At 43.1% G+C, this 14,226-nt stretch overlaps 1 protein-coding gene across 7 annotated transcripts in view; it reads right to left on the reverse strand.

The window, feature by feature from the left end:
• The window catches only part of nalcn (sodium leak channel, non-selective), a 181,785-nt gene that overhangs the window by 165,132 nt on the left and 2,427 nt on the right, over positions 1-14,226 (reverse strand). For all 7 annotated transcript variants that reach the window (XR_009512315.1, XR_009512316.1, XR_009512317.1 and 4 more), the window contains exons 3-6: positions 11,469-11,651; positions 3,495-3,578; positions 3,266-3,405; positions 1,793-1,921 (exon numbers count right to left, since the gene is read on the reverse strand). Coding sequence is in view for 4 of the 7 variants with exons in the window: in XM_059970506.1 (XP_059826489.1) it covers positions 1,793-1,921; positions 3,266-3,405; positions 3,495-3,578; positions 11,469-11,651 (536 nt within the window). In the remaining 3 variants the exon portion in view is untranslated. The remainder of the gene's footprint in view (positions 1-1,792; positions 1,922-3,265; positions 3,406-3,494; positions 3,579-11,468; positions 11,652-14,226) is intronic.

Genomic DNA, 14,226 nt, shown 5'->3' on the forward strand with positions numbered 1-14,226 from the left:
TACTACAATCTATTGAAACAGCTTGACTGCACACAGGTGGTCTCTATTTAACTAATTACATGCCTTCTAAAACTAATGGGTTGCACCTATGATGATTTGGTGTGTCATATTAAAGGGGGCAAATAATTATACAATCAATTATTATGTGTTTTGTATTTGTATTTAATTATTTGTATTTTATTATATTTGTATTTATTTGAAAAGATCTATTTTCACTTTGACACAAAAGAGCCTCTCTGTTGATCAGTGTCAAAAAAGCTAAATTAAATCCACTGTGCTTCAATGCTGTAAAACAAAATATGAAAGCTTCTGGGGAGGGGAATTTTTTTTTATATAGGCACTGCATATTGATTTGTGGTGGAAAGCCTTTGACTGGTACGGAGGCTTCAAGCACAGAATTGCAAGAGGCTGCAGAGGGTGTAGACTCAGCCAGCTTCATCTTAACCTTTCCCACCACTGAGGACATCTTCAAGAGTCAATGTCTCAAGCAAGCTGCAGCCATCACTAAAGACTCTCACCATCCAGCACATGCCTGCTTCATGTACTGCCATTGGGAAAGTGATACAGGAGCCTGAAGACCAACTTCCAATGATTCAGTAACAGCTTCTCCTTCCTGTGATCAAATTTCAGAATGATCTATGAATCAATGGGCACTACCTTGATTTGTTTTGCACTATTTATTTGCTAATTGATAGTTATTTTGAAAGTGGAAACCCCTTCTGTCTTTCTACTTGGTTTTAGAGACTCATCTCATATCAAAGTTACGGTGGCAGAATTTCCAGCCCACCCTAAATGAGGAATGTTGCTGGCACAGGAAGGCTTGATTTTTAAGGAACAACTGTATATTTTGGGACTGTTTTCCTTGAAATGAAGGGAGCTGAGGAGTGATCTTAAGAGGTTTATAAAGTCATGGAGCACAGGGAGGGCAGACAAGTCCTTTTTCCCCACCAGGTATGGCAGTTTAAAATTACAGGGTACAGGTTTAGGGTGGAAGGGGAAGATTCAAAGGATATCTGAAAGGCAGTTTTCTCTCCTCACTCAAAATGGTCAGCATGTGAAGCGAGCTGTCAGTAGAGGTGGTAGAGGTGGATATGAATGCAACAGTTCAAAAAACAGGTACAAGGATTGGAAAGGTTTAGAGGGACACTGGCCAAACAAAGAGAAATGGGACCATCTCAGATTGGCATTTTGTTGAGCATGGACAAGTTGGGTTTACAGGCCAGTTTCTTTAAAATGATGGTGGTTAAGGAACAAATGTTCTCAATAGTAGGCTGAGGTAACTAGAGATCAGTACAAAGGTGGTCACCAAGAAATTAGTGGCGGAACTCAGAACCTTCTTCACCAAGGTGACGGCAAGAATGTGGAACTCATTTGCTCAAGGAGAATCTAGTAACAATTCTCTCAAGGGAGACTGGACAAACATATGCAAGGAAAGGAGAGACAGAGAAACACTGATAGATAAGACGAAGACAGAGGATTCAAGGGAACTGGCAAACTGGCCTTATTTCAGTGCAGTAGTCTTATGAAGCTGCATATCATGTGATCTTATGAAAGTCTGTTTAAATTCATTGCAGTTTAAGTAGTTATTTACTAATAAATTTGAGATCAACATGAAAGCAAGTAAAATTTTTTGTTCTGATTGCAATTCATCTTGTAAAAATTGTGTACAATTTGTTTTTTTTTTAACTGTGAATGCTGCTTATCTGCATCTGTGTTCTGCAAGTTCTTTATCGCACCAAAACATATGAGAAAAAGACGAATTTGAGAAGCGATGGCCGGAGAGACTTCTCACCCTGGTTGAGTGTCATTGGTCACACAGTGGTAGGTGAAGGTGCCGAACATCTGGACACCCAAAATTCCATACAAGAGTAGGAAGAAGAGGAGAAAGATGGAGACGCTCCAGATTTGCTCTCCTGATCGCCTACAGCACAAGAAAAGCAGACAATGAATATTAATGTGGCAACTCACTTTTAACCCAGCAATCACTCTGGAGTCCTTACGGTTCTGCAATAGACCTGCTCTGCTCTGTCAGATAGTTGGCCCTGGGTTCGAGTCCTGCTCACAGAAACCAGTCTCCCCTGTTTATAATTCTTGCTGTCTTGGCAAAGTAGCCAACATAATCAAACAGACTGTCCACCGCAGACATTTTCTCTTCTCCTCAGGGAGAAGCTATAGAAGCCTGAAAGTACTTATCAGATTCAAATACAGCTGCTATCCTACTGAATGGTTCGCTTGTATGCCACTGACCTCACACATTATCTGCCTGCACTACATTTTCTTTGTAGCTGTTATACTTTATTCTGCACCTGTTACCTTTTTGTACTGCCTCAATGGACTACATCATGAATTGATCTGTGTGAATGGTATGCAAAACAAATTTTTCAACTGTACTTGCTTTGCATAATAATGTAAGGGTGGTAACTAATACTGCAGGCAGGAATGTAGCCCCCTTTCAGGTAAGCCGCTTTTGGGTTAGGAAGGGGGAGGTTGTTCAGCCAAAGAGCTATCTGTTTTCTGAAGTTGTAAGAAATTTCCAAGGAATTCAGAGCAGGTATATCCCCCATCCCCAGATAGTACTTCAATGGATTCAAAGCAGATTCATTATCAAAGTATGTATGCACTATACAACCCTGAGATTTGTCTGTTCTCCACACACAGCCAAGAAAACAAAAAAAAACCATCACCCCCCACACATAAAAAAACAAATCACTGAAACAGCAATAAGAACATCACCTCCCACACAAAAATAAAATCATGCAAATGGCAACAAGAACAAGCAAAAACAGAAAAATCGAAAGTGTTCATATTCAGTTTAGCTCAAATATGTTCCGAATATGTACGTTATTCGACATTCCAGTGGATTACCAGTTCATAACCATGTTGCCATATTCAGCTCAGTCTGTGACAACCATCAACCACCTGATTACACTGTTCCCATTTTACTCCCACCATCAATTGCCCCCAGATTCATGTCACAGACTGAGGGCAATTTACTGCAGTCAATTAACCTGCCTGCATGTGGGAGGGAAGCAGAACACCATGAAGAAACCCACGCAGTCACAGGGGAACTGTGCAAACTACACACAGACAGTACTGGAGGTCAGGATTGAACGTAGGTCTCTGGAGCAACAAGGAGCAGCTCTGGCTGCTATGCCACCTAAGTAATTGGAGTTACAGTGCCCACACATCAAAAGTACTTTATTGTCTGCAGAGCTTTGGAACATATGGGAAGGAATCTAGAGAAATGCAAATCTTTTGCTCTTACTTCAAAATATTTGTAATCCTAGTGCGGGGAAGTTCGAATCGGAAGTAGATTCGAAACGCTCGAATCATGATGAGCGGTCTCGGGATCCGCAGCATGCTAAGTGGGGACATCTGATCGACAATCTGAGCGATTTCAAAGACCTAAAGAGAAAAGGGTTGGAATTTGTCTGAATTACGTTCATAGCACCACAAGAAATTTTCCTGACTGAGCAGACAACATTGGACAGCACCTGCAAAACCAGGGACACCCAGAGGCAGAAGACCATGAAACCATCAAACACACACCAGCGATCTTTCACATACGAGTTATCACCCTGGGAAATAAAAGAAAAGTTTGTTAACAATCACTTTTGGGCAAAAGGTCACCACATTCAAGCTTCATAGCAACTGGGACACATATACAGAAGGTAATAATCTACAGGTAATGAGCCTGGCATAACAGGCAGAGAGGAAGAGGCTGCTTCCTGTTATTTCTAATCCTTTGGCAATGAATTGCAGCTAAATTTTGCAGTTATAAATAGCTAGAAACAAAAAGACAAAGATCACAGTTTAATCAAACGCAATTAAAACCCATCTGGTCCTCACAACCTAGTCTACTTGTTTGTCAGAGAATCAGGTGACTGGCTGTCACATTCAACCTTCCATCTCGAGAATAGAGTTACTCTCTTTTCCTTTAATTCCTAGCCCACCTCCAAGCCTGGGGATACAAGATGCAGATACTAGAACTTGGAACAACAATGGACCAAATGGTTCAAATAGACGGTCTCAACTCAAAAGATTGGGTGCCTATCTCCCTCCATAGATGCTGCCTGACTCATGTGATGTCCTCTATCGGATTTCTGCTCCACATCCACTCTACGCAAGGATCCAATACTTTATTTTCTCTGTTCCTGTCTCCTCTCTCAGGTGGCTTGCTGATCTTTTTCTGTACCAATCACCCTAAAACAATATTGGCGGGTTTGGTATTTGTCTTGCATTGTTAGCGAGGGGCTTGTACCATGCACTCTGCTTGGTGTATTCCAGAGAATCCAAAGCAGCAGACAATGCACTATCCTATTACACTGCACAATTTGTACAAGTGACTGACATTCAGAATCATTCTACTAACGCCTCACTGGCTGCTTTTCTTCCCGTCTACCATTAGATTTCTGAATAGCTCATGAATACTACCTTGCTATTCCTTTTTTTTTGCATGATAGTTTTGTAAATCATAGTAATTTTGTCTTTGTATTAAACTGCTGTCAAGAAAAAACAAATTTCATGCTATCCAAGTCATTGATAATGAACCTAATTCTGATCTTCCTGTCCTGGAGACATTAAATTTTCTCTTCGGTCTGGAATGCAGAGTCAAATCTGGTCAGACGTGAACAACAGACTGCCAGTACTGGAAATCTGGGGCAACACAACAAGCTGGAGGAACTCTGAGTCAGGCAGAATTTTTGGAGGGAAATGGACAGTCAATTTTTCAAGTTCAGATCAAGGATCTCAACCCAAATCTAGCCCTCCATTTTTCTTTGTTCTAAAACGTCTAAGGATCTCTTAAATGTCCCTAATGTATGTGCCTCTACCTGTTCCCTCCAGCTCAGTCTTGGTTGAGGTGAGTTTTAGGGAGGGAACATCAGAGATCAGAGCCCAGGTTCCAGTTTGTGATGTGGTCTAGTAGATTTAACTGGGGAGTGCAGAAAGATTTGAACAGAACAGCCTGTTCCCATGCTGCATTCTCAGTGATCTACAACCTGTATGATGGGATTTACTGCACTGGAAATGACCAAATCAAGTCAAGATTTAGTTGTGAACTCCAAAGGCAAGGGAGAACAGAAAAGTCTTTATTCAGAACAGGAAGAGAGAATGTATTGTAACTGGGATCACAGCAGAGCTCTTGCTGCCTTTACAATCAAACCACTCTACCACATGCTCAGAATAAGTCATCAAACTGGGGGAAAAAAAAACAGAAGGCAGAAAGAATGAGTAGGTGTTTGGAACAAATAAAGAAATATCCTGTTGATCTGGAGAGATTGTCCTGAAGTCAAGAATGAGGTCATAGCACAGGTTAGTTAGAGACAACTTGTACCAGCAAAAGACGGAAGGTAAAGAGAAGTAAAGGAACTTGAGCACATGCTCTTCCTTTATTCTACAAATTAGTTTCGATTAGAAACCTTTTACAAAGTATTGACCGAGTCACACATCAGCTTTGCAGTCAAGAAACTAGAGAAGTACAGAACCAAGTGTTCTACAAGTTACTAGAAGCTTACAAAACAGGTGATAAGACAAACATAAACGTAAAGAAAGTAAAACTACAAGGAGAAGCAGTAAAACTACAAGGAGAAACAATAAAAACAACAATATGGGCACTAATGCAACAATCCTCAACACAAGGCACTTGAAAGTAAATGACAAAGCTCAGCAGGTGACTGCGATGCTGGTGACGGGCACCAGTGACAGTACAGGGTGATGCCTGCTTTCAATACAGTGCTCATCACTAATCTAAACAGGGTGGCACGGTAGTGCAACACTTTGCACTGCTAGCTGCAAGATCTGTAAGGAGTTTGTATTTTCTCACCGTGACCATGTCGGTTTCCTTCCACTTTCCAGACATACGGGTTAGTAAGTTGTGGCCATGCTATGCTAGTGCTGGTTGCACAGCAACACTCACAGGCTGCCCCAGCACTTCTCTGGACTGTGATGGTTGCTGACACAAAAGATGCATTTCACTGTACGCTTTGATGTGCGTGTGACAAATAAAGCTAATTCTAAAACTACTGCCATTTACCCTCCAAGAGGGCCACAACCTTGTTGCCTCAATGACCTGGAGGCCATGTTGGCTGGAGTCAGGACTTTATGCTTCGGTTCTTGGTAGGGTCGCCCATTCCAAACAGGTCAAACAGTAGAGGCCAGACTAAGAGTGGTCTACTGGACCTCCAAATTAAAGGGTTCAGCTCAGGGTTAACAACCTTGACTGATAATACAAAATTGTTTCGGAAACAGTAATAAAGATTCCTTGTATGCCTATGAGCAATAGTATTCCTGGAGTCTCCAGCTGGGACTTGCATAACTGACTGTCGTGAAAACTGAGAAGAAATTACTGACATAAGACCACAAGACATAGGAGCAGAATTAGGCCATTTGGCCCATCAAGACATGAAAAAGGAAGCCCTGAACACTGCCAGAGATAGAGGACCCTCATTGCTGCTCTAAATGCCAGCAGCATAATGGGCAGTAAAAAAATACCTGCAATCTACACTGTAAATTGGACTACATTTCACAGACGACTGTTCAGGCAAATAAAGACACAGACAGCAGCAAGGCAACACAAATCTGACAACAAAAACTCACATCAAATTCCAGTTTCACCGACAAGGTACTAACAAAAAAAGGGTTAAATTACGACGGAAAATGGGTACACTCCAGCAGGACTTGCATTCTCCAGGCAGACACAAGAATCCGCCAGCTGTTCAAACCATTCGAAGAATTGATCAGTAGATAAAGGAAAACTATCCCCTCTGAACAAGATCCTTAAAAGGAGATCCTAAAAACAAGAGGCCAGAGTGGGGGGGGGGGGGGGGGGGAAGGGTGGGTTGGTGGTGAAAGTGACATCAGGAAGCTGCTCCACACATGCCTGGAACTGCCTTCCTCGAGAGTGCTGCAGGGGCAGAGAGTTAACTTGGAGGATTTTCCAGAGAAGCAAGGCGGGGAGGTGAGGTTAACATCAGCTGTGATCCAACCACATGGTAGAACAAGGTCAATGGTCTGAATATCCTCATCCTATCTCCATGTGAGTCTAAACTGGTGACAGGCATTGGCTACCTCGAAGCTGCAGAAGACATGTGGAGAGGCAAGGAAGATCTCATGGGAGAGAGGGAAGCTCTGGCCAGTGGCTGAACAACATCTCTTAGCATCTAAACACAGAAATGGGGTGTGTGAGGGGGGAGAAGGGGAAAGAGTGTTGAGAAAGTATTTTCCCCAAAGTTAACGGTAGATACTTTCTTTAGCACCCGCTCTGCTTCCACCTGCACAGGATACACAGCAGCAGCCGCCCCTCTTCAATAGTCAGAGGCCAAGAACATTCAGAGGAGAAGGGAGTGGTCACACCATGCTCAACGGGCTAGTCCACAGGACACCCACAAACACATGCAGAAGCAAATATTCACTGTTGCTGAAAGCTCATCCAACCCAATGAGATTCCCGATGGTCTTCCCAAGTCTGAAATCATGTACTGAGTGACTCAAGTTCAAAGCAGTCACTGCAAGTCTCTAGCAGAAAGACCAGACGAACCAAGGACACCGAGGGGCCAGTACCCATATTAGAGAACCTTCCTGAAATCATGCTGAAGGGTCTCGGCCCAAAATGCTGACTGGACTCTTTTTCATAGACGCTACCTGGCCTGCTGAGCTTCTCCAACATTTTGAGTGTTGCTTGGATTTCCAGCATCTGCAAATTTTCCCGTTTGTGATTAGAAAACCCTCACACTGTGTACATTCCTTAAGCAAACAAAGGTAAACTGACATAAATCATGCCATGCTACCATCAGGAAGGAGGTAGAGCAGCATGAAGGTACACATTTAGTAAATTAGGAACAGCTTCTTTCCCTTTGCCATCCAATTTCTGAATGGACATTGAACCCACGAACACTACCTCACTACTGTTTTTGCACTACTTAATTTAATATCTCTCTCACATACACTTATTTATCATTTTTATTATCATCTATTGCAATGTACTGCTGCTGCATTAGAAACTTCACAACATATGTTGGGTGATAATAAACCTGATTCTGATCAAGTGGGATGAATGTTTTAAGTGTAGGGTTTCATTTTGCAAATTCTTATTAAGTATATTTTTAGGTAAAATAGTAGCTGTCTTCAATGCCTTTGGCTGCAGAGGAGAGCACGTGGTTCCATTCGGTAGTACTAGCATGTCCTAGCACCTCATGAAGTCTCAAAACACACTGAAATAGGACAAAATACAGCACAGGAACAAGCCATCAGCACACCACATCAGCACCAAACTAATCAAACACCCAACTAAAGCCTTCTGCCCACATAATATCCCATCATCCCTCCATTCTCTTTAAATTTATGTGCCTATCTAAAGCTTCTTAGAAACTAGCACCTCCAGTGACTGCATATTCCAGACTCCCACCAATCTGTGAAAGAAAATTGCTCCAAACATCTTTGAACTTAACCCCCTTACCTGAAATGCATGCTCGAGCATTAGATCAAAGTAACTTTATTATCAAAGTACAACTATGCCATCATATACAACCCTGAGATTCATTTTCTTCCAGGCATTCACACAGTAAATAAACAACAGAATCAATGAAAGACTGCACTCAACAAGCAACAACGTGCAAGAGACAACAAATTGGGCAAATACAAAGAAAAAGAAAAAAAAGATAAGCAATAAATATCAAGAATATGAGCTAAAAAGTCCTTGAAATTAATTCCATAGGTTGCGGGAACATTTCAGCAATGAGGGTGAGTGAATCCCTTCTGGCTCAAGGGCCTAATAACCGAGGGGTAATAATTGTTCCTGAACCTGTTAGTATGGGTCTTGAGGCTCCTATACCTCCTTCCTGATGGCAGCGGTGAGCGGAGAGCATTGTCTGAGTGGAGGGGGTCCATGACGATGGATGCTGCAGTCTTTCTACAGTGCTCCATGTAGATGTGCTTAGGGTAAGGAGGGCTTTATCCATAATGTACTGGGCTGTATCCACTACTTTTTTGTAGGCTTTTCCATTTAAGGGCACTGATGTTGCCATACTAGGTCATGATGCAAGCAGTCAATATACTCTCGACCACACTTCTATAGAAGTTTATCAAAGTTTTAGATGACATGCCAAATCTTCACAAATTTCGAGAAAGTAGAGGCACTGCCGTGCTTTCTTTGTGTTGGCACTTAAAGTGTGGGATCCAGAACAGATCCTCTGAAATATCACTGTGGAATTTAATGTTTCTGATCCCTTCCACCTCTGATTCCCCAATGAGTTCTAGCTCATAGCCCTCTGGTTTCCTTCTGTAGTCAATAATCAAGTCCTTGCTCTTGCTGACATTGAGCAAGAAGTTGTTGTTGTGGCACCACTCAGCAAGATCTTCAATCTCTCTGCTATATGCTGACTATTCACCACCTTTGAATCAGCCAACAACAGTAGTGTCATCTGCAAACTTAAAATGGCATTGGAGCTATGCTTAGCCTCACAGTCATAAGGATAAAGTGAGAAAGCAGGAGGCTAAGCACACAGCCGTGTGCTGCACCCGTGCTGATGGTGATCGTGGAGGAGTTGCTGTTGGCAATCTGAACTGACTGGGGTCTGCACTAAGTTGAGGATCCAGTTGCACAAGGAAATACTGAGGCCTAGGTCTTGAAGCTTACGTTTTGAGGGGATGATAGTATTGAATAACTATTTGATCCTGGGAAAAAGGTTCAGATTATGAGGCATAGATTAACTTCTGCCAGCTCTCTCCTCATTTTCTCTCAGCAGAGAACACAACCTAAATTTGTTCAGCCACTACCTACCACACATGCCTTCTAATCCAGATATGATCCTGGAAATGAGAAGATATCACCTTCCTATCAGGGCTTGAATTCCCTTCCCACAGCATGTGGGAACAGTCATCACATGGAAAGTAATGGTACAAAGAAACATCTCACAAGGGCAGTTGGGAACAGCCTTCCCTGTGACAGTGGAGGCAGAAATTCTCTGCACCACAGATGATTCTATACTGTCATCAATAACTACAACAAGGCAAGGAATACTCATTATTAGTGACAGCCAGTCACTAATCTTGATTCTGCCATGAAGAAGGTATAGTTTGTCATCCTCCTTCCATCATTGATACTGCCCTCACCAGCAGCTCCTCCATTTTCTGGACATCTGTGCTCACCCCATCTACTAGAGTTCCTCTAGTCCTTACCTACCACCTCATGAGCCTCCACATCCAACACATATTCTCTGCAACTTCTGCATTTCCCAAGGGATCCTACCACCAAACATATCTTTACCCCTTCCTTTTCTTTCTGCATGGATCACTCACTCCGTGATTCCCTTGTCCATTCATTCCTTATCACTAATAACTCTGCAAGTGGCCGAAGTGATACATCTGCCCATTCAACTCCTTTCTCACCTCCACAGGTGAGGCAACACTTCACCTGTGAATCTGCTGGGGTTGTCTATTGTGTCCAATGCAGCCTCCTCTTCGTTGGTGAGACCTATTGTAAATTGGGGGAGCACTTCATTGAGCACCTCCACTCCATCTGCCAAAAGCAGAGCTTCCCGGTGGCCAAACATTTCTATCATTCCAACGTGCTGGTCCATGGCCACCTCCTGTCATGATCAGGGTAGAGGAGAAACACCTTAAATTTTGTCTGGGTAACCTCCAACTTAATAGCTAGTTAAATAAACCCCCCACTACCTCCCCTCTTCTATTTCCAACTCTGGCCTCTTACCTCTTCTCACCTGTCTTTCACCTCCCCCAAGGTCCCTTCCTCCTCTCCTTCCTACTATGGTCCACTACCTATCAGCTTCCTTCCTCCCCAGCCCTTTACCTTTCCTATCCACCTGGCTTCACCCATCTCTCTAGCTATCCTCCTTCCCTTCCCCCCACCTTTTATTCTGCCAACTTTTAGAATAATATATAGAATAACTAAATATTCACGCCAATCAACTAATTACAAGTGCATTAAGGTAAAAAAACAGACTTAAGTGGAGCAAAGGTAAATTGAACAAGGTAAAACAATAACAGAATGTAGAATAAAGTGTTACGGTTATAGAGAAATTGCTGTACATACAGATAATAATGTGCAAGTTCATAACAAGGTGGATTGCCACCTATCCCCCTTATTGTACTAGGGACTGCTCAATAGTCTCATAACAGGAGAATAGAAGCTGTCCTTGAAAGTAGTGGTACATGATTTCAGGTGTTTCTATCTTCTTCCAAAGGGAGAGGGGAGAAGGGAGATTGAAGCCTGAAGATCCACAAACTCAAGGCTCAACAATTGCTTTTTCCCTTTGCAATCAGGTTCTTGAACTGACCTGCAAAACCCTAACTTAGATTAGATTTACTTTGCTTTCTCTCAATTTGTACTAATATTACATTTAGTTTGTCATGTATGTGTAATTAATATTAATTTATGTTTGTGCTTCTGCTGCAAAAAACTAATTCTCGTGACACTTCTACTCCGTGGCAATAAACCCGAGGTGAACATACCTTGACTATGCCGCGAATATGCATCTTTGCAATCATCTCTGAAGAATACAAAAACATGAGCAGGGTGTCGAGGGTGAACGTTACATACTGCAGCGGTGGGTAGTGCTCGAAGGTCTTGGGTGTGTTCATGCAGACGGAAATCACGCTGATGATGGCACAAACTCTCAGCAGAGAGTGGACCCACTGCACACAGAGAAAACATTAGTTCACCCAGCAGGAAGAGTGAAACATGGACATTAGATGTATTTTTACTGTCCCTTCATAACACTTCAAACTGCATCACACCCTACGGTGTATCAGTGCTGTTAATTAGGAAACAGCAGCCAAGCTGTGCACCATAAGCTCACACAAACATTGACAGTTACCAACTTAGCCACCTTTATTGAGGGTTAAATGCTGGCCCTCAGGAGAGAATTTCCTACTCCTTTAAACAGATCACAAGGCCTTTACATTGCAATGTACCCATACTAAGTCAGTAACAATGGCAGGTCTGCACTGCATCAGTACTAAACTGGATGACTTGTGCTCAAGCCTCTCATGTTGAACACAAACACCCAGCCTCCTGTCGCAGAGGAACCCTCCAAGCTGCAGCCAACACCCTGGGAGATAGATAGTAACTTCATTACATACACGCGCAAACACACACAGGAGGGCAGAAGAACTCATTCCTCAATCCAGGATTGGTACAGATATTAAGGAATCCTATCTCTATTCATTATTCATCCCAATCTCTGGACTTTGCCAAATTACACACTCCAAGGGCAACCACAGCCTTTATGTAGTACATTGAGTTGAAAGGACAAGTGTAGCGGACAGAGGAGGGGCCTAATAGAGGTGTACAAAATAAAGTACAGAATGTGAATGTAGTTCCCCACTAAATGGATCTACAGTTCGACCGCTTCTACATTTTTTAAAACAAAAAATTATTTTCCTCACAGAAACAAATAAAGAAAAGCACAGATAGGAAACATTTTCAGAGCTAAGGTATCTGGGTTTCAGAATGGACGAAACAGCAGCATTCTACCCGAGGGTGTATACTGTAAAGTCAGCTGCCTGAGAGTGTGGTAGAGAAGAATTTAGACAGGCTCTTGTAGTAAAGATACTACAGACCAAATATGATTAGTGTGGATGGGTACCTGACTACCAGCATGATCATGCATGGCCTGCTTCTAGGCTCCCTGATTCCAGTTGACATGCAGATGTCTTATCTTTCAGAGATTCCTTTGGTGGGGCGAGACTCCCATTACCTATTAAATTCTCCCAGTGGTATGCATCTCAAATAGCCTCTGACAGCCAACTCCTGGCCTTCATGTGTGGCTTAGCTACGAAGACTGGCAGAAATGTTTCTCCTGACAAGAGAAGGGGCAAAGGCAGGTTACTGGCACCTTAAAACCAGTTAACTTAGGCAGGTGAGGCTTGTCAGTCATGGTTGGGAGCTCGCATAGGAGAAAGAAAACTAATTTCAAACTTCTGCTGCCTTGTGGCTTCCCCACTCATGGAGAAGGCTTTGGAAGTTAACCCCAAGGGAGAGAAAAAAAAATCAGGAGCTGGAGTCCCCAAGGCACTCCAACTTTGAATTCAATGCTGACTAACAACTCCTGCAACACTGCTGGTGCCAAACTGTATTGATCCACCATTCCTTTGGATTCATCAGAAGCACGGAGAGGGGGAGACAGCTACATAGCAACAGCTTGCTCTCCATATCATATGCCCTGGGTTACATATTGTGTAGGCGTGCTGTGATGCAACATCCGTGCTTGACCCTGACCAATGGAGAACCTCATGCTTTCAGAATCCCTCAGGGACCCATTACAAGCTACAAGCCTCTCTCAGTAAAATCCAACTTTCAAGACTGCCCAACAACGCCAGTTTCACTGCAGGTCACAAGGGCACCTTCAATTCTTGGTGACTGCTGAAATCCAGCCTCACTGCCTGCCTGCCAGCCACGTTGGGGATTGCAGGGGATAATGCACACACAAACATCTGAAGGAAGCTGATCCCATTAGAAATGAAATTGGTTCACTAATCAGTTCACTGTATATCCTGTTCTCACAGATGCTGCTCAAATCTGAGCGAACACGGCTATTGGCTTGAGAAAGTCACCCATTGTGTTCGAACACCCCCACCCACATCAGATGGATGGTACTCCTGATAAGTCAGGATGTAAAGATAAAGCCTTCCGCAACATGGAGGACACAAGGAGAGTCTGCCAGCAGGAGCAGGACACTGAGCGAAGGAACTAGCAGAAGCAGAGAGGAGAGGAGGGGAATACTGTCTTGCAATGTAGCTACAATCTGGGACACACTGCCTGAGAGGACAGTAGAGACAGATTCAACAGGAACTTTCAGAAGGGATCTGGGGAGATTAGGAAAGAGGAAAGGTTCATGAAACCTGTGAGTGCAGCTCTTTCAGAAGCAATGGGTACTAACCTTCTGCAGATCACACAGGTACAAGCACGTGATAATCATATTACATGAACAAAGTTACAGTGAAATAGGGAATGGGCGGCAGGAGACAGTGAGTAGGTGGGAAGAAACTGGGCTGGAATATCACTGGCACAGAGCAGACGGCCTAGTTCTGAGTTTTCTACGTTACGTGATAGTGAGGTAGGGCCACTTAGTCACAGCTCTGGGTCTTTAGAACAAGCGTTGATAAGTGTAAATATGTCAAATAGGGCCAGGCAGCAGCTCACAGCTAATTAGTGGGACCATCTAAAGATGAAATTCTTCACAGATTTCCCAGACCGCGTAGCTTTAAG

The sequence above is a fragment of the Hypanus sabinus genome, chromosome 5 (assembly GCF_030144855.1).
Source record: "Hypanus sabinus isolate sHypSab1 chromosome 5, sHypSab1.hap1, whole genome shotgun sequence".
Classification (NCBI taxonomy): Eukaryota; Metazoa; Chordata; class Chondrichthyes; order Myliobatiformes; family Dasyatidae; genus Hypanus; species Hypanus sabinus.